Source organism: Trachurus trachurus, assembly GCF_905171665.1.
Source record: "Trachurus trachurus genome assembly, chromosome: 3".
In the NCBI taxonomy this organism is placed as follows: Eukaryota; Metazoa; Chordata; class Actinopteri; order Carangiformes; family Carangidae; genus Trachurus; species Trachurus trachurus.
The window spans coordinates 15,011,537-15,032,834 of NC_139893.1; the positions used below are offsets into that span (position 1 = coordinate 15,011,537).

General features: G+C 39.9%; 3 protein-coding genes across 4 annotated transcripts; 1 reads left to right on the forward strand and 2 right to left on the reverse strand.

Moving 5' to 3' along the window:
* Positions 1–487: 487 nt before the first annotated feature.
* On the reverse strand, positions 488–3,228 carry psmb1 (proteasome 20S subunit beta 1). The gene is made up of 6 exons (XM_083969340.1): positions 3,014–3,228; positions 2,500–2,607; positions 2,079–2,160; positions 1,604–1,733; positions 1,234–1,340; positions 488–1,101 (listed from the first exon to the last, which is right to left on the reverse strand). The coding sequence occupies exons 1-6, from the start codon at positions 3,112–3,114 to the stop codon at positions 916–918; spliced, it is 714 nt and encodes a 237-aa protein (XP_083825466.1). The 5' UTR covers positions 3,115–3,228; the 3' UTR covers positions 488–915.
* Positions 3,229–4,482: 1,254 nt separating this feature from the next.
* Positions 4,483–14,062, reverse strand: phf10 (PHD finger protein 10). Of its 2 annotated transcripts, none has more exons than XM_083969276.1 (12): positions 13,919–14,062; positions 12,920–13,032; positions 12,416–12,546; positions 12,074–12,157; positions 11,816–11,940; positions 11,530–11,679; positions 11,299–11,408; positions 10,568–10,715; positions 10,316–10,468; positions 6,563–6,671; positions 5,875–6,063; positions 4,483–5,630 (listed from the first exon to the last, which is right to left on the reverse strand). In XM_083969276.1, the coding sequence occupies exons 1-12, from the start codon at positions 13,988–13,990 to the stop codon at positions 5,533–5,535; spliced, it is 1,482 nt and encodes a 493-aa protein (XP_083825402.1). In that variant the 5' UTR covers positions 13,991–14,062; the 3' UTR covers positions 4,483–5,532. The 2 variants fall into 2 exon arrangements, with proteins under 2 accessions (XP_083825402.1, XP_083825403.1); XM_083969277.1 differs by having other exon boundaries at positions 12,920–13,029; positions 13,919–14,046.
* A 351-nt stretch (positions 14,063–14,413) lies between these two features.
* On the forward strand, positions 14,414–21,292 carry rab4a (RAB4a, member RAS oncogene family). The gene is made up of 8 exons (XM_083969292.1): positions 14,414–14,552; positions 15,452–15,532; positions 15,852–15,966; positions 16,086–16,148; positions 16,286–16,440; positions 17,466–17,561; positions 18,020–18,165; positions 19,390–21,292. The coding sequence occupies exons 1-7, from the start codon at positions 14,537–14,539 to the stop codon at positions 18,133–18,135; spliced, it is 642 nt and encodes a 213-aa protein (XP_083825418.1). The 5' UTR covers positions 14,414–14,536; the 3' UTR covers positions 18,136–18,165; positions 19,390–21,292.
* The last annotated feature ends 6 nt before the right edge of the window (positions 21,293–21,298 follow it).

The following is a 21,298-nucleotide window of genomic DNA, read 5'->3' on the forward strand; positions in this document are numbered from 1 at the left end:
TGACTGTTCAGTTTATACATTTCACGAATAACATTGGAATTTTCTTTTTCATATGTATGTAACAAAGAAAAATGTGATATAAACTAAAAGATATGTTGAAATACATATGAATACCAATAAAAACTTGGTTCAAAAAAAATATGACCTCATTAAAGTGTGACTTGTTCAGTCATTACTGTTGACTAAAAGGTAATTTTTCACTTCATATAAAATATGTTACGGGACAACACTAAATGAATAAAATGTCCAATACTGTTTTAAAAAGGCAATCAGAAATGTTGTAGTTCCCTAAAACTATCAATATCAACACTATATTGGTGACTGCCACCTTGTACATATTTTTTTAAAACATATTTAAAGCACTAATTAACTTTTAACTTGTCTTGGCAGTGACTTTTTTTCTTTGTTAGAGCAAAACCATGTTCAACATTGTAAAGTCTGTGAGGTGCACCTGAGTGAAACACGCCATAAGAGGAGCAACAAAATGTTCAATTCTTTACATTTATTAAGAATGTAAAAAGAACAGCAGAGTATATATCCTTTCAAAACATAATGAAAAAAAAAAATCCAAACAGAAGAACCATCTATGTGAGGATGAGGAAAGTACATGCTTCTTAGAACAGGAGTTATGATGGAGAATCAGATTGGCTGATCACAAACGCAAGGGTTTGTGAATAGTGACAATACTGAGGGGAATAACTGTGGTAAGCAGCATACATCTGACATAAATGTAGACTGTAAACTGATATCACAAAGGAAAACCAGCTCCCCAGTGAAACCCTCATGCAAGAGGCCATCCGAATGACCTCTGGATCAGAACTCCTGTTTTAAGAAGCTTGATGTAAAAGGGCCGAACCAACAGGGAGAGACCAAAGAAGAAAGTAGAAGCTGATGGCAACATCTTTTTTTTACTCCTCAATCTTTCCTCAAAGGTACAGTCTGCTCATTAATGCCCTCCTTAGTGATTACACAGACACGAAGGGCATCTCCGGTGTAGACATCTCTCTCTGCAGCCGAGATGAAGACGTCTTTGACCAGCTGAACCGCCTTGTCCTGAGTCAGGGGGACGTGCTGCACACCTTCCATGTTCTTAAAACCAATCTGGGGGCAGAGCACATTGAAAAGAGAGTCAGACATCACCAACATACCTTGTCCAGTGCAAGGAGATCTGACAGAACTAAAAAGAAATATTGCCAAAACAAACAAGTTATTGAACATTAGTGTGTTGCCTACCTGGTTGTCAAGCAGTGGCTGCAGCATGGCACTTGCCGATCCTCCAGCCTTGTAAGTGTCTCTCTGGTAAGAGCCCACTGGGTCAAAACTGTACACTGCTCCTTTGCCTACATTATATTTGAGGGATTACAAATAAAATATTTATTACAAGAAGATAGTAAAAAGCTTTACAGTTTAACGCACGGCAATGATAATTGAATAAAACTGCATGATACAATGGCAATGTAAGCAAACCAAAGACTTAAACAGTGCAATATTTACATTCTCCTGCAGTCACAACAGATGTAGTGCAACAACATAGTTACAGAAAGGACACACATCATCACATTACTTATCTTACAAGCGGCTGAATTTTAAGTACCGTACATACCCTCCTCATCCAGTCCTCCAATGATGTTGTAGACGTAGTAGGGGAAGAACCTCCTGCCGTAAAGGATGGTCGACAACATGGCTGCGATGGCTCCGCTGGTCATTATCTTGTTGTTTGAATGTTTGTACATCTGGTAGAGGAGACATTACAAAAAGAAAAACAAACTAATTCTTAACTGTGACACAAAACAACTATACAATATATATATATATATATATATATATATATATATATATATATATATATATATATATATATATATATATATATATATATATATATATATATATTAATGCCCTCTTGAATTTTCTTGTAAAAGACTTTCAGAATAATCCAAACTTGAAAAAAAAAAAAAAACTGCCAGCAGACTGCACTGGTGTACAAGCAGGGGCAGGTTGAGTTTGCAGCGTCAGCAGAACATGGCTTTCTTGAAACTGATTACACCAAAAGAAAAGAGAGGCCTGGATGAGCTCACCTTTAGTCTGGCATCAATGATTTTGGTCAGAGTGAGGCAGTCACCATGGAAACCGCTGCATCCAATGACAGTTGTGTCTGTTCTGTATGGTGAGAAGTTGGCACAACAATCACACACAATCAGTGTTGCATATTCTTTACTCATCTGAGTGACAATGACAAGTGATTTCCTTTCTTTTTTTTCTTTTTTTTTAAATCTCCAATACTATCTGGCCTGTAATCAAAGCGCTACCACAGCATCAGTAGGGAAAGGGAAACTACACTTCCCATATTAAAAGTGGACCGGGGGCAGCAGTGACTAGGAAAGAAATGACATGTGGAACCGTAGTAAGATATATTAGAGATGATATGGTGTCTAAACAAGTTTCTGCTGCTGCTACCCCTCGTTGACAGCAGATCTGACAGTGACTGTGCAAACTTACAGCTTGTAGCATTTTGGTGAGTCCCGGCTGTGGATGGAGTAGCCTTCACTCAGCCTGGTGTCTGAGGCTACAATGGCGAAATCTTCTCCGGCAACAGCTAGTACAGTTCTGAAAATAAGAAGAAACAAACGACACAACACAAAATTAACGTGTTTATTTATTTATTTATTACACACCACTTAAAGTAGTAGGAAAGAGTAAAGTGTAGAAGTGCACCTCTGCACCTCACACACTTGCTAACGGAAGCTAAGCCGCTAATACGAAACTGAAACTGTGCTGCCATTTCAAACTCATATTTCCATTTATATATCCTTTGCTAATGGTGTTAATTAGCACCGTGAGCTGCTATAAGCATATTTTGTGTTATAAAACAACAAACAAACTCCGCTCTGTTCATAAACTTTCCATCAGAGCTACCTTTGTTTTGTTACCGTTTGCTAACATGGCTAGCTCGTTAGCACAGCCCAACTGCTAGCAGGCTAACTAAGCTCGCGATTGGAAAAAACAAACTCACCCTCCGTTGAAGGAGTACGGCGAGAACCTGTGCTCAACGGGGCCGGTATAATGATACTCTCTCATCTTCCCATTGTCTCCAAAAGCCTGTGCAGACATCATCTTTGCTACTTGGAGTCAACAGTGTTCAGCTTTCTGCCGGATAAAGTCGCTGTCTCACTGCAATATGGCAGCCTCTTCTTCTGCTGGCCGTGTGTGTCCGTCCGGCGTGTTCGGCCGCACTCTGCACCACAGCGCCCCCACCGGATGTTTCTGAGAGAGCAGGCCCCGCCACATGAAGGGAGGAAGGCCAGAGTTTTAGAAAAGCCCTCTATCAGGATCTGTATCACTCCCACCCGTCTTCACATGCTGCTTCTTAAACGAATTTCAACTTTATATTAAGTCCCTAAAATGTATGGAGTCTAAACTTGCCAAAGACCTCTATTTAGTGTTCAAAAATGATGTCACTAATGAAGCGTAACAGTTATTGAGTTGAACCTTGAACCTTTTAATTCTAATTTATTTACTCTACTTTAAGTGTATGTACTTTCTTTTTTTTGTCTGTTTATTTTATTTCATGCCCTTATATCTTGTGTTTCGTATATGTATTTATTTTTATTTTATTTTTTATCAAGGTTTCATCGCTTCAATATGGTGTCTGTTCTTGTAGATTTTAGTGTACTATTTGTACATTCATTTGTTTGCAATAAAGTAGACTGAAATAGACTCTTAGACTGAAGTGTTGAATAAAGAAATTATAAATATGCATAAAAATAAACAGTTTTAAATAAAATATTATGCAAAACATAATAGGACAACATATAATATTTATGGCAGTTAGTCAGGATTGCCTTCGTGTCATCTCCCAGCATTGTTAAGTCACTCTCATTTGAATGGATGATATAAAATATATCAAAAAGCAAGAGCAAAATAAGAGAATAATTTAGATTTGCAGATTGTTGGACTACACGTAAATCCAAAAAAAGAGTTAATGACACAAGCAATGACAGCTGTCGGATTGTCTGCACAACTGAGTGCATCAGACTCATCAAAAACACAATTTGGATGGCCAGCAATAATAGGCCAAATACTTTTTATGTTAACTATTCAATAATGCATTTAAGTAACATTAAAGGTTTAAACACAGCCCATCGTGTAATGGGGTTTTAAAGCTTGATTGGAATGTTACATATGGTATGTATTTATGAAGCAGCTTTCTTTTCAGTGCATGAAGGATTACGTCTGAACTTTTGTACCAAAACTGTCGTATCCCTTCCAGCCTTTGAGTTTGAACATTTCATCATCATTGTGAAGCTTCGTTAACTTTAACGTTAAGGCATATTTATACAAAACTAAACAACAAATCCATTCATGGGATTGGTAGACAATTCAAACACTTTTTGTTCCAACATACAAGTTACAAAAGAATTAGTCTTTTGTTTTAAGTAGCTTTTATTGAAAAAAGACACCTCAGATTTCAGTGACTATGACATTATCGGCACAAAATATTTCTTAAACCACCCACTCATTGCAAGACAAATACAAAATGGATAAGAAAAATACAAAAAAAGGTGATTGCAAAACATTGATAGTAATAATCATAAATGGTGGGTGCTGAAGTAATTACAATGAGTGGTTCCATTTTTGTACAATTATCAACAGTGGGTTGAGAAACTTTGTTTTGATAAACAAGACTCACACATAAATACCCGAAAACTGCGGCAGCCGCGAGGTCTACCACGGCCAGTGTCTTTTACATTTCACTACACAGGATAAGCACCATGTCATTATGTAAGACAAGATTGTTTAAATAAGATTGGTCTTTACTGGCCTGTCTCATTAAATAAAAGTTTATTAAACTGTAAGATACAAAAACGTACAAAAAATTGTTTTATGGATTGTTTCAGTAGTACAAGATCAAAAGCACCATTTGTTAAACTGAAACAATTTCCCATCCGACAGTTCATCACTAGAGGAATGTTAAAAAATGTCAGGATTCATTGGTTTGATGAAGTAAGAGCACACCGATACTGTTAATGGTTCACAGTTTAGTGCAGCACATCTGGATGGATTTGATTTACAATTTAGCTGTTACTGTAGCTTTAATATAAGTCATGTATGGTGTCTGAGGTTCAGTCGGTCTCAGACAGAGTTGCTATGTTAATGCCTTATCTAAGTGAGTAGATCATGTATATTTGAGATATAACCACATTTGTTATTTTAGTTTAGCTTGAAGACGGAAAATAATAATTGTAATATTAGGCCCACCTTTACTGATGTTGTCAGAACGTTCACAGAAAATATGAATGTTTGTTTTCTGGTGTGAGTTCTGTTTTAAAAGACCAGCCAATCAGTCAAGAGTAACAGCAGTTTGAGATCTTACATCTGATTGTTGGTATTTGGTAGGAGGGCTAAAATGTTTGTTTTTGGATCACAATCTGGGCCTTTCAGTCATTCTCCATTTTACAGTTTCTGGAAATGACTGAACTAAGGACAGTGCATTTGTGTACAGTTTGGATCATGTATTGTGGTTAAAGATGATCATTTTTGAGCCGACTTAGACTTCTTCGGTGTTTTGGCTCCTCCCTTTTTCTTGGGTGTGTTGAAATTTTTGTCACACACTTCACATACCCAAAGCCCTGAGGAGACAGAGAGAGATGAAATTTATAACAGTGAAGAAGACAACCAGATTTACAAATTCAAAAAAAGTAGGCAAATTAAATGAATGACACGAATATAAATTATGTTGAAATCTGCAGAGTCACCATGGGTGAAGCCAATCACGACTATAGTTCAAGTCAAATATGTGGTCGTATATCTCTCTGCCCATCAACACACCCCTGCACATGCCATCATGTGCCGTATCGGTGTCTTTCCACTCACCATTAGGAATGGAGTCCATGCCCACGCAGAATGTGTGGTATCCTCGGTCGCATTTGTCGCAGAACATCATCTCGTCCTCGTGGTGGGGCTGCTGGCACACGGTGCAGGTCTTACACTCCATACACTGCCAGCGGTACGTCTGGATCACACCCACCAGCTCCGTGCTCATGTCCAAGCACGACGGGTGGCCTAAAGATGGACAGACATGGAGACACATGCACGGAAGCAAACATGCATGCACAGAGCCAAACACACACATATGCAGGGACAGAAATAAATACACAACACATGCACATGCACACACACAAGCAAACACAAAGACACAAAAAGAGACATAATGTGAACAGGCCCATCCCTCAGCATATACACACACACGTGAATACATCATCCTCTTGTTTTAAAAAAGCCTTGAGATTGTTAGAAAGAAAGAACTGTAATTGATTTAGACTGGAAAACATTTGAAACCAGTCTGTGTAGTAAAAATAAATAAAATACTAACATTTCCCACAGTTGAGACAAACTTCAGATGAACAACATACTAACAAACTAACACAGTACAAATCATTTGAACGGAAGTAAATTTAGCCTGTTAAACTCTAGTTCCTGATATGGGAGTTGAACGTAAAAAAAAAACACATCACAACAAAAAACAGGGAACAGTCCTTTTAAATGAAGCGTGGGAACTTACCGCTGTTATCACATTGGGAGCAGTGAATGAGAGCCTCTGGCTTGCCTCTCTTGTTGGCCTCTTTACCCTTCTGGCAAATGCCACATATAGCATTGGGAATGACCTTAGGCTGCAAGGGCAGAATAATGCTATAAAAACCAGTCATACATGGGTTTCCTGTAGTCATGGACAACAGTAGTTCGACAAATGTTTAATGTCTGAAGAATAGAGAAATAATAAATAAATGAATAATATAAAAAACAAACAAACAAAAGACCATCAGGTTGACTGACAAGGGCTTTTTGGACTTTCAGGACTCACTACATGAATTCATCTCGACTGCTTTATACACTTTGAACTCTACCTCAGGGTACAGAAACAAGAAAGGCATATGATGTCTAACAGACTTTCTTGCAAAGCCTGTGGCACTTAAAATCTATAGCTGATTAATTTTCATAATTTTGAGCCAATATGTGGTCAGACACAAGCGCCACTTCCAAAACGTTACTCCCCCTTCTTTAACTGTGCTGTGTGAATATACAGATACTTGAGAAGTAGTACTGAGTGTCATAGAGGACAGGAAGGTAAGAACCAGAGCAGGAAGGTTAAGGAGTCTCTGGGACATCTAAATCAGGATGTCAAACAGGAGCTTCTCACTATGTGAATATCTCCATTTGAAGCCACAGAACACTTTTGGATCTCTAGCAGAAAACATGAATAATTCATCATTAGTCACAAATATTATGGTATTATTGACATTGTGACACTGTAACGCATGTGGCGGGACCCTGGTTCAAAAATCGAGGCCTGAACCAAACTATGGACTGCACAACTAAAAAAAAATCACTTTGTTTTCCTGTTTCTTTAAAGCATGTATTAGCCTGATTAGCCTGTATCATGTACAGTTGCTTCCAGTGCCTCAAGATATGATGAGACATCCTTCATTAAAATGTTCCCTGATTGGAAGACAGTACAAAACTATGGGTCAATCAAAGACATGGTTTGGTGACAACATCCAAAAAACAAAAGGAGAGAACTAAACAAAGAGAAAGACAGCAGCAGGAAAGGAAAGTAAGAAAAGGGACAGGCTGGATACAATCCCCTGAACTGCTCATGCACATATTAACATAATCTATGCACATTATATATTGTACATATACCGAATATGTCACCAATTCTCTTGTAAACTTGAGCTGGTCGTAGATTTGGCCTGACTGAGATACTGAGATCTTTAGTAAAAGCTCCATATTACTATAGTGAAGTGATAACATAGTTGTGGGCACAGTCGCTTGTGTTACTGGCAAGGCCCAGTCAATACTTTAGAAATCGGCTTCATGCCAAAACATCTTTTCATTACAAACATCTACACAGTAAAATTGAAAGATGAGCAATTCATGAGCTGAATCCAGCTAGTCTGAATAGGTTTTATTCTAAAGAAACTAAATTTGGACATTAAATACTGTATTTTACACACAGAAAAGGGACACAAATGTTTAACATTGCATATAATATACTGTAAGACATACATACAGAGGGACAGTTAACTGGGTACTTTATGCCGGCTTTATGACCACACACTCACTCACACAGCTAGTTCCCACAGATTTTACAATAATGGATGAAACTGTATGAATATTTTTACATCACGTTTATTATCATCTAAGGGTCTCTCCTGTTGAGGGATTTCTATAATGTAAGGAATGAGATTTGCTATTTCTACAAATGTTGATGTGTTGCCTCACAACTCCCACACACCTGCCTAGACTGAATGTACAGTATCCAATGTAACGGCGCTGTACTGACGATCAAAGCTCGATAATTCAAATTCATGTCTGATTCTGTTCTTTCTTCATCTCCACAATGTCTCGTCTCTGTACGAGCCACAGACAGGGAGCGGAGCCACAGCTTTCATATCAATTCCAATTGAACATGTCATGTTAATGCTGCAACATAGACTTAACACGTATGTATGTAACATGCAACATGTATCACATCTGGAAAAAAAAAAAAAAGTACTGCTGTAAAGGCAATTGGTAAATCAGTCAATCTAATTCCAACTTTGTTGTTCATAATTAGTTTTTATTCATGAGCCGTTTGTGAAACATCACACTAGTCAGAAGCTTTAGTTTTCACCAATCATTAGGTCACCGTTAACCACTGCACATACCTAGATGGTAGCCAGACCAGAGCGGAGTAACGTTAACCAGCTAGCCTCAAGCTCTAAACTCTTGTGGAGACATAAAAGTCATTAGAAATCTAAAGTCATCTGTCAAACTACTTTTGAATCTTCTGAATATCTACCACTGATGGGCAATTTACTTTGGCCAATTTACCAGAGTAACAAAGTCATGGATTCTGTACACTGCATTTTTCAAAATACAGAAATATCTTTTTTTCTTATATCTATACGTCGTTTTGCACTCATTGCAAATTGGTACAGTACAGGGATATTAGGTTACTGAGTATTCTAGTTATTTCTGGCTACCAACATGCTATGCCATGTCTACAGGCTCCAAAGCATACGATGAGCAAATGATCTGATGAATAAAAGGTCAATTCAATGTCAAATCAAATCAAACTTAAGCACACTGAAACTCGTAAACAGACACTAAAAAAAAAGGACCATGCCCACACCACAAAGCTGAGCCGAACCCAACTGGACTTACCCAGGTCCATCATACTCTTATTAATGGTAATATACCAGCACATTTTTAAGAGTTGGGAATTTTCCTCTGCAGGGTTGTGGATTAGAAAAATGAACAAAAAATCAAAGTGCACAGCTCGTTGGGCTGTAGGAACAAGTCTCATAATACTATTGGCCCATCGACGGTGCCGTTTATTTAATATGGCTACCAAAGATATGTCACTGGTGTGGGGCTTGTCCAGCAGAGTCCAAAACCAGACAGATAGCATGCAGACTACTTCTAGCTCAGCTCAGCAACAGTGTGAACAAGGTCAGCAAGTCCTCATCTGTCAAGGACAAGTAACGACCATGTCAAACAGCTGTCTGATACTTATTAAAAGATTAACAGTACATCACATGGTGTATAAACAAAACATATTATTATACCAATACACACTTTAAACATGAAGGTTAAGTGCATTCTAAACTTCAGATATAAATGTTAAAATTCTCTAGTGTTAACATCAACTACTTTAAAAGAAACCACAAAGTTTATGTGGTTTATATTTTTCTTTTATCAGAGTAACAAAAAGATTTTTCAAAAATGAAAAAGGAAAACTAGCAGCCAAAACATCCACTTACTTGTCTTGGAAGTATCTTTTTTTGACAAGTGAGGACAGACAAGAGGTATATTGAAGACACTCAAAAATGAAAAACTTTTAAAGTTCAAATTTGTCTTCGCTGAAAAAAACAAAAAAAGGTGAAAGTGCGGTGGGAAAGAAACACGTGTACTGTTCCTTTAAAATGTTCTTATTGCTCACAGTCTGGTACGAAGAGGGGAGAGAAAAAAAAGCCAAGTGGCATAAAAACAAAAACTGAAGACAGGACCCCCACTGTGTGTATGTGTGTGTGTGTGTGTGTGTGTGTGTGTGTGTGTGTGTGTGTGTGTGTGTGTGTACCAGAATGTCCCAGCTGAAATGCCGACAAATTGTAGAAGCCGGAGAACAAAGTGAAGAAAGCTAGGGAGGGGTGGGGGGGGGGTGTGGCGGGATGGATGGAGTAAGGGGAGTGGTAGTAGTAGAAAGAGGAGGAGGGGGTAGAAAGTGCTGCTGCTGTTGTTGGAGAAGAGTTCAGGTGGTTTTGTCCTCTACCTTGTACCCTGGGGTGGCTTTGTGGGAGGCCGAGTGGCGCTGGTTGCCGTCTTTGCCCGGGGTGGATGTCCTGTCTTTGGCCTTAGACTTGTGGCCCTGTCCGCCTGCTCCCTCCTGGCTCTCCACGTCGGATGTGTTGCCTGATGAACTGTCCTGTAGAGAGAGGGGCAAAAGGAGTAACAGTATAAAAAACACTGCTATATTTTATAATTTTCTTCTTCTTTCTACTAGAGTCTCAGTCTATCGTCTTACAGATAAGTTCTTGGGCTTTTTCTCATCTTTGCCATCCTCTCCTTCATCCGAGTCAGGCTCTGAGTCCAGTGCAGGGAGTTCTGGATCCAGTGGAGGCTCAAACAGAGCTGTGTTCAGTGGCAGGTACCGCAGCTCATTAGGAGAGTACCTGTTAGGCACAACACAATGTCAACTTATAAGAGGGAAAGGAAACGGAAACTGAAATGTACAAGTCTTAGCGTGACCGTGAAAGGACCACAGACTTGGAATGAGGTTGAGAGCACGATAAGAGATTCTGTATCTCTGTCTATTTTTTTTAAAAAAGAGATTAAAACAAAAACTGCTGTTGAAATATGTTTAATTCAAGCTTGGGTTGCTGTATTTTGCTTCATGTACTGTACCTGTGCCTGATGTGTTGTTATTGCGTTAAACTGTATACTCTTTGTATTTATGGAATTACCATAGGTGGTTAGGGTTAGGTTAGAATCTAGGTAGAAATAGGAATTGTTTTCATAATATATTGTATTGTTTTGATGTTCTGGGCCCCCGTTCATAAGCTACAGATAGCTTCTGGGGTTTCCCTTTTTACAAGATCATGTCTGCTGTATATTATGAATTGAAATTGGATTTTGGATTTTAAAATCATTTGTAAATAAACGAACGGACGAACGAATGTCACAAAGAATATAACAATAGATACAGCTTATACGCCTACTCAAACAACACCGTATCAAAACAGACATGTACCGTACCTTTTGTAGTAGTCTTGAAATTGACCTGGTATGAGAGCCACTGGGTAGGGTCCTGTCCTGCTCAGCTCTGGAGCCAGCACCTTGAACCTGCCCTGAGGCACCTGGATGATCTGAGAGAGCACAAAGAAAACAATGCGTCACAAAAACATCTGGGTCTCTTATGTGCAAACAGCCGATGCTACATTTTTTTTAACAAATCCCTGATCATCCATATCCCCTGCTTGGACTCACATGTGTCTGCAGGTCAAAGTAAGCTCTCCTCTCTTCCATGCGCTCCCTGTTGAAGTTACTGTTGAACTCTGCAGCTTTTTTTGCTGCTTTCTTAATGTACTCAGGAACCTTACTGGCCTCCACCTTCTGAGGATTCTGCTGCTGCATTTGCTACAAAAGGACAATGGGAAAAACACACTAGGTCAATTTTCCTCAAATAAAAGCATTATTATAAAGAGTTATAATATAGAGTTATTAATCACCATCTCTAAGTTCTACGTGATATTGCTATTGTTTTTATACTTACAGAGTATTCTTTAGCTATTCTCTGCCGCTCTCTCTCCTGCAGTATGACCGAATACTCAGAGTGTTTGGTGGGATACTCCTTTATCATCAGATCTATCACCTCGTCACTCCGCAGAGCTGTCAAACCTGGAAAAATAGACAAAAAAAAAACACTTGCATGAAGAAATACAACATCACACAACAGAGCTCCTCACAAAAGGGTTTTATCCACTGTGGTGAAACAACCATGAGCCTCAGAGTTCTGGGATTTGGTCCCTACCCAGAGTGCACTGTGTTTCAGTGATGACATTCTGTTCACGCAGGTAAAGTTTCTCCTTATGGGACAGGTCTCTCCTCTCCATATCTACAGAGGGACAAAAAAAACAACAAAATCAGAACCTTTTCCGCTGCATATACTTGTAAATGACCAAGACTTATTGGAAAGTCTTCTGTATAGTGCATGCAAACACTAATAATCAAATGTTTTGACTTAAAATAAATTTTCCTTGGATTTTACTCTAATCACATAATCTATAATAACTATGCAAGCTAATAGCTTTAGATCGCTAAATTAATCAACAGATTACAGAGTACTATATTAACATTTTTGTCCGGTTCTTACCAGGATACTTCCTCTTGAATGATGTAACTCCCAAATATTCGCTGACCTGCTCCTGCAGCATGTAATACTCTCCTGTGTCATCTGGTGGCCACTTGTACTCTGTCAGGTTCTCTGCTGGGAAATATGTCGGGCTGGAAGTTTGAGAGAGGAGAACAACAGCTTAGCTTTAACAATTAGTAATGCACCCATAAATGTTCAAGTTAATCAGTAAAATTAACATTTATTTCTGTCCAATATGTGTTTGCATTTCGTATAAGTCCATGACATAAAAATGTATCACCATGAACTTTGTTATACTGCTATCGAGGTAAAAGTAGATTAAACATGTCTTTCAGTCTTCACAAACACATCAAAAAAGCTGTCAAGGACTATTATTGAAGGTAGAGCACATTTACACATTACAACAAAGAACATTGATCATTATCTATTAGAAGGAAAAAATTCTGCTGGTCAGCTTGAGTTAGCACAAGTTACTGTTTCACACCCAGCACTGAGCCAACCTACCCAAGATCTTGGCTAGAGGTGTCACAGCTTCGAGAGCTGTCCCCTGAACCCATCCTCCTTCTTTTGGGAGGCTGGCTGCCATCGTTGGACTCCTCCTCTATTACTTCCTCCTGCTGAGAAAAAGAAAAACTTTACTCTCATATATGATATGATGCGTTGTATACAGCCCACTAGCATCTCCGTTTTTCCATTTCCATTTTCCTTTGGTATTTCTTCACAAGAATTTGCCAGTCCTATCAGTCCTAAAAACATCCTTATGTTCCTGACCTACAACAGCACCAGTGAATGACTGAAAGAGGCACAGATATATCAGAAATCAATGATTTGGCCCTTTCTTGTGATTTTTATTTTGGACATTCTCAGATGTCAGCTTCACTCCTCCTTGAACCAAAACACCTAAAGACACGTTGTCCTGTCGAAAAATGCAGATCCTCACCTTCAAAGTCATCTTCCTATTTCTCAGTTATCTAGTCCAGATATCCCTCAACTATATTCAAAAAAAAGTTTAGTTTTAAAAACTTTGGGGCTGAGTGTAAAATCTGTTGCCTAAACGTTTATTGATTTGGTGGTGTAAAGTAAGCTATTTATTGTGCAAATACAACCCGTCATTCCCTAAGAAACCATTTGTGTCTAACCAAAACAAAACGCATGAGTTCATGTGCACAGTTTATGTTCAAAGTGATGACTGGAAGGCTAGAGGTGAAGACCATATGATGTTAACTGCAACCGCATCAAGCTGCGTAATGTTACGTAAAAAATAGCATCGCTTTATGATTATAAAAGCTCCAGAGAAACACACATTAACCCAAACAGACTCTGTATTCATTCATCACAACAGAAAACAAAGGAGTGATGCTAATGTAGCTAACAATTATTGTCGATCATATGGACGGTGCACAGCTAGCTGTTAGCTCGCTGCTAGCTGCTAAACAACCAACCACGCAGAGCTGCAGAGCACAGCTGCCGGTGATTCACGTTAGTATCAAGTACAAATGTCACCTTTAAGGATTGCGCTCCTGGGGTAGCGGGGTTGCTGTCGCAGGGCGGTCTGACGGGGAGCACTGCAGCCATATCTCGTTAAGTAAAGTAAAGCCCGCTACTGGAGCAGCTCAGCTCAGCTCAGCTCAGCTCAGCAGCCTCTCGGTCGTTGGTTGTCCTCTTCTTGAGTGGAATTCCGGTTGTTAAGGGACGTTTAGTTACATAACCGCCATCTTCTGGACTGGAGTATAATGGTAAATGTTTATTATTCCGTTATTTGCCAATAATGATTGGTATTTATATTGTACATGAAATGGTTATAGAGAAATATACTTCATTATTAGAATCCAGGTCCATTACAAGCACACACATAATTTATATGTCTATGGTTATGGTGCTATGGTTAACAACAGCGCCATCCGGTGGAAATCTCGCGATATTACATCATTTGGCCCGTTAGTTCGGCTTTTATTTTGAAACGGCAAGGCACGTACGGGAAGTCAGAGGGGAAAAGCTGCCGGAATCCGTGGTGGATATCATCAACAAGACTATTTTTTTCCTTTACTTAGCTAGCTGTCAGTGTGAAACTAGTACTTACTCCCTTCGTACCGTGTTAACTGTCAAACCGCCACCGTGGCGATGTCGGAGTCTTACGGTAAGGAGTGTGTTTTTGACGAGTGTCCGCCGTTAACATCTCCCTGCAGCCGCGGGCGGACGGGGATGGGGAGGCAGGTGTGCACAGAGAGGGTTTTCTCACCGTAAACAGATAGCTGACACCAGGCTAGCCGAGCCGCTGGAGGAGGCTCCTGGCCTAAAAAAATGTCTTGTCAGCGCAAGCGAGTCCACAGAGGCTACACAGCTGAGTTTACTGTGGCTGTACAGACAAAATGTATCTGCTTTTTAACGTTACAAATCTCCAATCTCCGGAATATGGCACCTAGGGATAATGGAGCTGCTCTGGTTCTCTGAGCTGTGCATCCTGTAAAATGCTCACAGGGATGTTGAGATGTTATGGTTATTTTTGAACTGCAGCTCAGATGTATCGCCCTTGTCCCAACAGCAGCACTATTTATTAATATGTTTTTATTTGAGGGTAACTTAACAATCCTCCATCCCACAGACTGAGTTATGTTTATATTTCCACATATGGCGAAGATAATTCAGGACAATCTGAATATGGTTATCAAATAATTGTGATGGTGACGTGTACTGAGCATAGTACTTGGGAAACATGTTATGAAATATGAAAACTGTCTACATGATCACAAACTGTTTTTTTTTCTGTATCTTCTTTAATGATATAGTTTTTCTTTTGTCCAGCTCATGCATTGGTTTGGCTCTTGTTATGACAGCCATTATTGCTGCAACAGTAGTAGACAAATCAAATCATGTCATGTCAACAAATCCTGTTCTCTCTCTCTCTGTATGTGTGTGTGTGTGTGTGTGTGTGTGTGTGTGTGTGTGTGTGTGTGTGTGTGTGTGTGTGTGTGTGTGTGTGTGTGTGTGTGTGTGTGTGTGTGTGTGTGTGTGTGTGTGTGTGTGTTCCCTCCTCAGATTTCCTGTTTAAATTCCTGGTGATTGGGAATGCTGGAACAGGCAAATCCTGTCTGTTGCACCAGTTCATAGAGAAGAGATGTAAGTCAGAAAGACACACACCATCATTCATTATTTACAGTTTCTTTGACACCTAAGTGTAGTAAAGCAGTGTTGCTAGTGTCGTTCCTAGATGTAATATGGCATTTGTAATTATATTAGAAATCAACACTTACTTGCATGTGATAATTTGATTTGCCTTGAGACAATTGTGCCTCTAGAGATATTGGCCTATAGATCCAGAAAATTGCATTAGCCTATTGTTTTTTTTTACTGTGAAGGTATACTGTAAATTATCACCATAATGTTGCTGTTATTTACTATTTGTGGTAAATATTCCATGTTTTATTTTGTCTTCCAGTTAAGGATGAATCCAACCACACGATTGGAGTGGAGTTTGGCTCTAAGATCATCAGTGTGGTCAATAAGATGGTCAAACTGCAGATTTGGGATACTGCAGGACAAGAAAGGTTCAGGTAGGGATAAATGCAAATTGATCTGGAACATGTATTCAACAGTGGGGGTAATTTGGGAATATTCAATGTTTGTTGTGTTGTTTTTGTACGTCACTACATAACATGCATTGCTGTGTCAGGTCTGTGACCAGAAGTTACTACAGAGGAGCAGCCGGAGCCCTGCTGGTCTATGATATCACCAGGTAAAACAGCCAGTCCCACAACGTGATTTCAGGCCACCTTATTATCATCTCCTTCCTTATTTGTTTTTAGTCAGTTCTCAGTTGCCCTCACAAGAAATGTACATTTTTCCCCCCATCCGTCTGTGTCTGCACCCCAGTCGAGAGACATACAACGCTCTGACCACATGGCTGAGCGATGCCAGGATGCTGGCCAGTCAGAACATCGTCATCATCCTGTGTGGAAACAAGAAGGACCTGGACTCTGACAGAGAGGTCACATTCCTGGAGGCTTCACGCTTTGCTCAGGAGAATGGTAAGATCCACAGTTTACGATTGAATGGGACTTTGATTGGTTGTGTATTGGTTGTTACCCCGCAAATACTTCATTTACACATGTTACCTTGATGTTCTAATAGTAGGGGTGCACCGATCACAATTTTCTGGCCGATCACCGATTTTTCAAAAAGCCTGACCTGCCAATTCCGATTTTGGCCAATACCAATATTTTAAAAAAAAAGTCAACAGTACCACCACCACCTACATTTAATTTTACTGTATATTAACTGTATCATCCCCCTATTTTTCTGCTCTTTGTGCTCTACAGGGATGCAACAATATCAAAATTTCACAATATTACAATGCCTCAATAACAAGTCCATGATATTTATTGCAGTATTGTTACATGTAACATGATATCAAAATCTCACAGTATGATAATACAATATAAGCTCCACAGTATAATATTTATTCCACTATCCATAAGTCAACAACAAGAACATTTGGTCAAAAATAAAATAGCTTATCTGCCTTTCTCAATCACCTGCCTGTCTGCCCCCATCTCCCTCACTCACCCGGCTCACCTCGCTCCGTCTCCCTCTCGAACTTTAAATAAATAGGCTGCTTGGTTTTGTATCTGCCGTCTCACAACACAACAGTATTTTTTTTCAACAGTGTGAGGAGTTTAACGATCTGCACAGTCGGTCCGTGTGTCTGACTCACGGGTGCTACGTCTGACTCGTGTTACATCTGACTCCAGTCACACTCGGCGCCGATCGATCAGCCGGCCAATTGATGGGTGCGACCCTAACTAATAGAGAGAGGACACATGTCTGCCCATAATTGCGTTGCTCAACATAAAATCACTGTAATGTTTAGACTACAAATGAGTGAAACCCTGTATGCTTACTGTATGCAACTGAGCTTGGTTTTGTGGGATGTGTGACGATCACAGTGATAGTTATGCACATGATTTGTGTCAGTTTGTGGTGTGTGTGGCATGAGGACTTATGTGATATGATGATACCACTGTGTGTGTGTGTGTGTGTGTGTGTGTGTCAGAGCTGATGTTCCTGGAGACCAGCGCTCTAACAGGGGAGAACGTGGAAGAGGCCTTTGTGCAGTGTGCTCGGAAAATCCTCAACAAGATCGAGTCAGGTAGGGTCTCTGATCTTCACCCTCAACCCTAACCCCCGATGCTAAATCCCTTCTTTTCCTAACAGGATCAACACGGCAGACTCAAGACACTGCACCGTAGCAGCTCTCTTGGATTATTTTTCAGAGTTGAAGTTAAGAACAGAAATATATCTTCTTACCACATGTCTGGCTCGAGTGTTGTTTCAGAAGAGCCTCAACGAGATAAATACCGGTAGATGTACTGTCACATGAAGGGAGTGGATATTGGTTTGTGTTCAATGTTATAAAGGGATGTATACGATGGAAAACATAGTGCATTTGTGCTTTTTTATTTAATCTACATCTTTTAATGATCACATTTTGACCATGACTGACTAGTGAGTCTGCTTTTCTGTATTCTGTAATGTAAACTTTGTGGTGATCCTAATGTGGACCTCACGCTTTTCTGTCTCCTCACTGATCTCATCCTTGGTTTTCAGGAGAGCTAGATCCAGAGAGGATGGGGTCAGGTATCCAGTACGGCGACGCTGCGTTACGGCAGCTCCGTTCTCCTCGTCGTGCTCAGCCTCAGGGCACTCAGGAGTGTGGCTGCTAGTGAACGTGCCCTGTGCCCAACACAGATGAGGTAGAGGCCCCAGATTATCAGTGTGTTTGTAATGCGTGGTCACTGTCAACCGTCAAAGGCGACCTCTCGTGTCATGTCACTAGCTGGGTTTACATGGATCCAAATATTGCGATTACAATCGGTTTAGACGTCCAAACGGAATGAAAATGCTCCACATAAACAGCTCAATCAGAATAAACAGGCCCAAACCGAATGAAATGTTATTGTTACCTTTCATTCGGTTTCAGAGAGGTGGAATTAACCTTTTCTTAAACCAAAAGAAATTAAAATTATATCATGTAAACGGTGAAACTGAATTTTGTCTGGTTACGTTCTTTCTGCTCCGTGTCAACGTAAATGCTAAGTAACGTTTCTTCACTTGCAAAACAACAAACAACTACTCTGCAAACCTCAGATCTCCATCTTTGATCAGTCGTGGGATGTTTTGATTATAAGAGTTCTCAACAGGCCTGAAAATTAAAATCCGACTGGACTGGACCGGACCCGTGGGTGTTTAAGCCAGGACTTGACGCGGCTCACTAGCATTAATTCTTGCCGGACTAGACCAAAAAAAAAGAGGAAAAATCAGTCATCAGTCATTTGTATATAATTTTCGGCCCGAACCAGTACGTCCTGCCGGGTGGTTTGGGTGGGACACACCCATAAAGAACACTCAGCACCTGCCACGAGGCTGTAAAACGTCTGTTCTGAATAAGTAAAATTTATTTATATAGCACTTTTCCCAGAGAGGACTCACAAAGTGCTTCACAAAGTAAAAATACAAAAACAGAAACAACACACAGAAATACAGCAAAAGTACACAAAATAAGTAAGTAACGAATAGCATACTACTGGAACGCACACCTGAAGAGATACGCTTTCAACTGTCTTTCTTAAAACTATCGACCGACGTGGCATTTCTTAGTTCCACCATTTAGGAGCGACTGCCTCAAAAGCTCTGTCACCTTTGGTTTTTAATTTAGTGCAAGGGACAGAGAGAAGATGGCGCTCAGCTGACCGAAGTGGCCTAATGAATGCAGTGCAGTTTACTCATGTAAACACTCAATCGGATTAGATCATATCACATGTAAACAGTTAACCTGAAAGACTTGAATGAATTAAATCAGAAATAGGAAGACGTGTCCATGTAAACCCACCTACTGTGGAGAGGTTTTTAGTTTTGTGGTAAATGTTTGATCACTGCCAAAGGAGAAGTCGCTAACACTCTACCTGGTGTGTGCTCAGTGTGTTTCAGACAGGTTTGTGAAGACCAGGAGAAGCAAGAAGAAGCAGAAGAAGAGCAGCCATGGGGGACCCAGAGTGCTGGGTGCAGGTTGTGGCGCTGGTGACTCCTCCCCCGACCTTTGATCTTCGACCTTCGCACGGAAACCTTGAGAACCCTCAGAACCTTTGTTGTCATGGCTGCACTTGCAAAGACGCCACGTACCCCCCTCCCCTTCAGACCTCCGAGCATCTCCAAGGTGACCAGAGACCAACCCACCTCCAACAACAACAACAACCTGCTCCACTATTGGACCAAATCCTCCCCGGCCCTCCAATCAGGAAGTGACATGTAACCTCTCTCTCCCTCTTCTACTTTTCTCTCCACACCCTCATACCTCACGACCATGTTTTTCCACTATATCACATATTCACTACTTAAGGAATAGTCTCTACATTTTGAAAAAAAATATTGTTTGAATTAAACAAAATATAGATATAAAAATGTAAATTATTACCTTTTAAAGGTGTTGGCAGGTGAATATTTATATTTTGCAGCAAACCAGAGCAATCACCTCTCCCATACTAGCCACTCCAGCTTAAAGTGAACAACACTGACATGAAGCATTGATTTTCTCATTTTAACGCTTGTCAAGAAAACACAAATTTCCCCAAATTGTTGTTAATCCCTGCCTTGCCTACTCTATCACTTCTCACTCTCCATCCACCTGCCTGGACTGCCCGTGAACTCCCTGCTCGCCTGTTTTAAACACACCACTAACAGTCCCTGTACTGGACCTGTTTCACTCCCTTCTTCTGTACTTCCTGTCCTAGTAAAGTGATAATCATACTTTATCAGCTTATCCACCCTCCATCTCTCCCTTTCTTGCATTTTCTTTACCCCCTCTAGACACCTGCTGCTTACCTGTCTGTCTGCCTACCTGTCTCTTCGCTCTCCCCTCCCGTCCCCATGCAGCATCTTACACACTGTATAGTGTTTGTGTACATAGAGATTGACGCATGTTTTCTCAAACAGAATATCAGAGTATTTCATTATGAAGAGTTATTATATGTATATCAAAGTGGATTTCATATCCAGCATCGGGTTCATGCACCACTGTAATTACCATGTTAAGCTACAATACACTGGCAATCAGTATATGTGGGCAGTACTGTTTGCAGCGTTTATGTTTATTTGTAAATGGGACGAGTTGATGTGGATTTCCATGTGGACTAACCATGATGTTGAAAATGCTGTTTCGTCTTTGTTCAGCTTAGACAGAGTTACAAAACACAGAGGCAGCCTGAAATGTCCTGAACAGACGTTTGGTTTTCTGTTCTAGTTCATTTAAATCATTTGTACTGTGAAAGTTACATGTCATCTTTTCACCCACAGTGGCACATTCAACAATCACCGCTAAATGGCAGTGTGACACACTTCTTTGTCCAAAGGTTTCCAGTTATGACAAATGACTGATCTATTCCAGTAATTGTTGCCTGTTTACATGAATACCTGACTGACTGCTGCCAGCTGTTGGTGAATCCTAAATACTAACCGAATGCATTTAGCACTGGTATGAAGCTACCTGACGTGTGCTTGATTTTTGTCTCCAAAGATTTTAAACTTTGAAATAGTTCAGCAACATAAAGCTCGCAACAAAAACACACAACATTTTTGGAAATTGTGATTTAGATTTTTAGTTTGTTTGTTTCACAATGGTGTATTCAAACACAACTACATATCATTTATGATTTTACATTTTCCCAAAAGAGTATGCATTAAACTTTTAAATTAAATACACTTCAAACTGTAGAAATATTTTAAATTAGAATAATCTCAAGTGATCCGATAGTGGTTTTGGCTGCTTCGTGGCAGATTGCTGTCTTGTGTTTATGTCATCAAGTTCCTTTTGTTTATATTTATGTAAGTCTG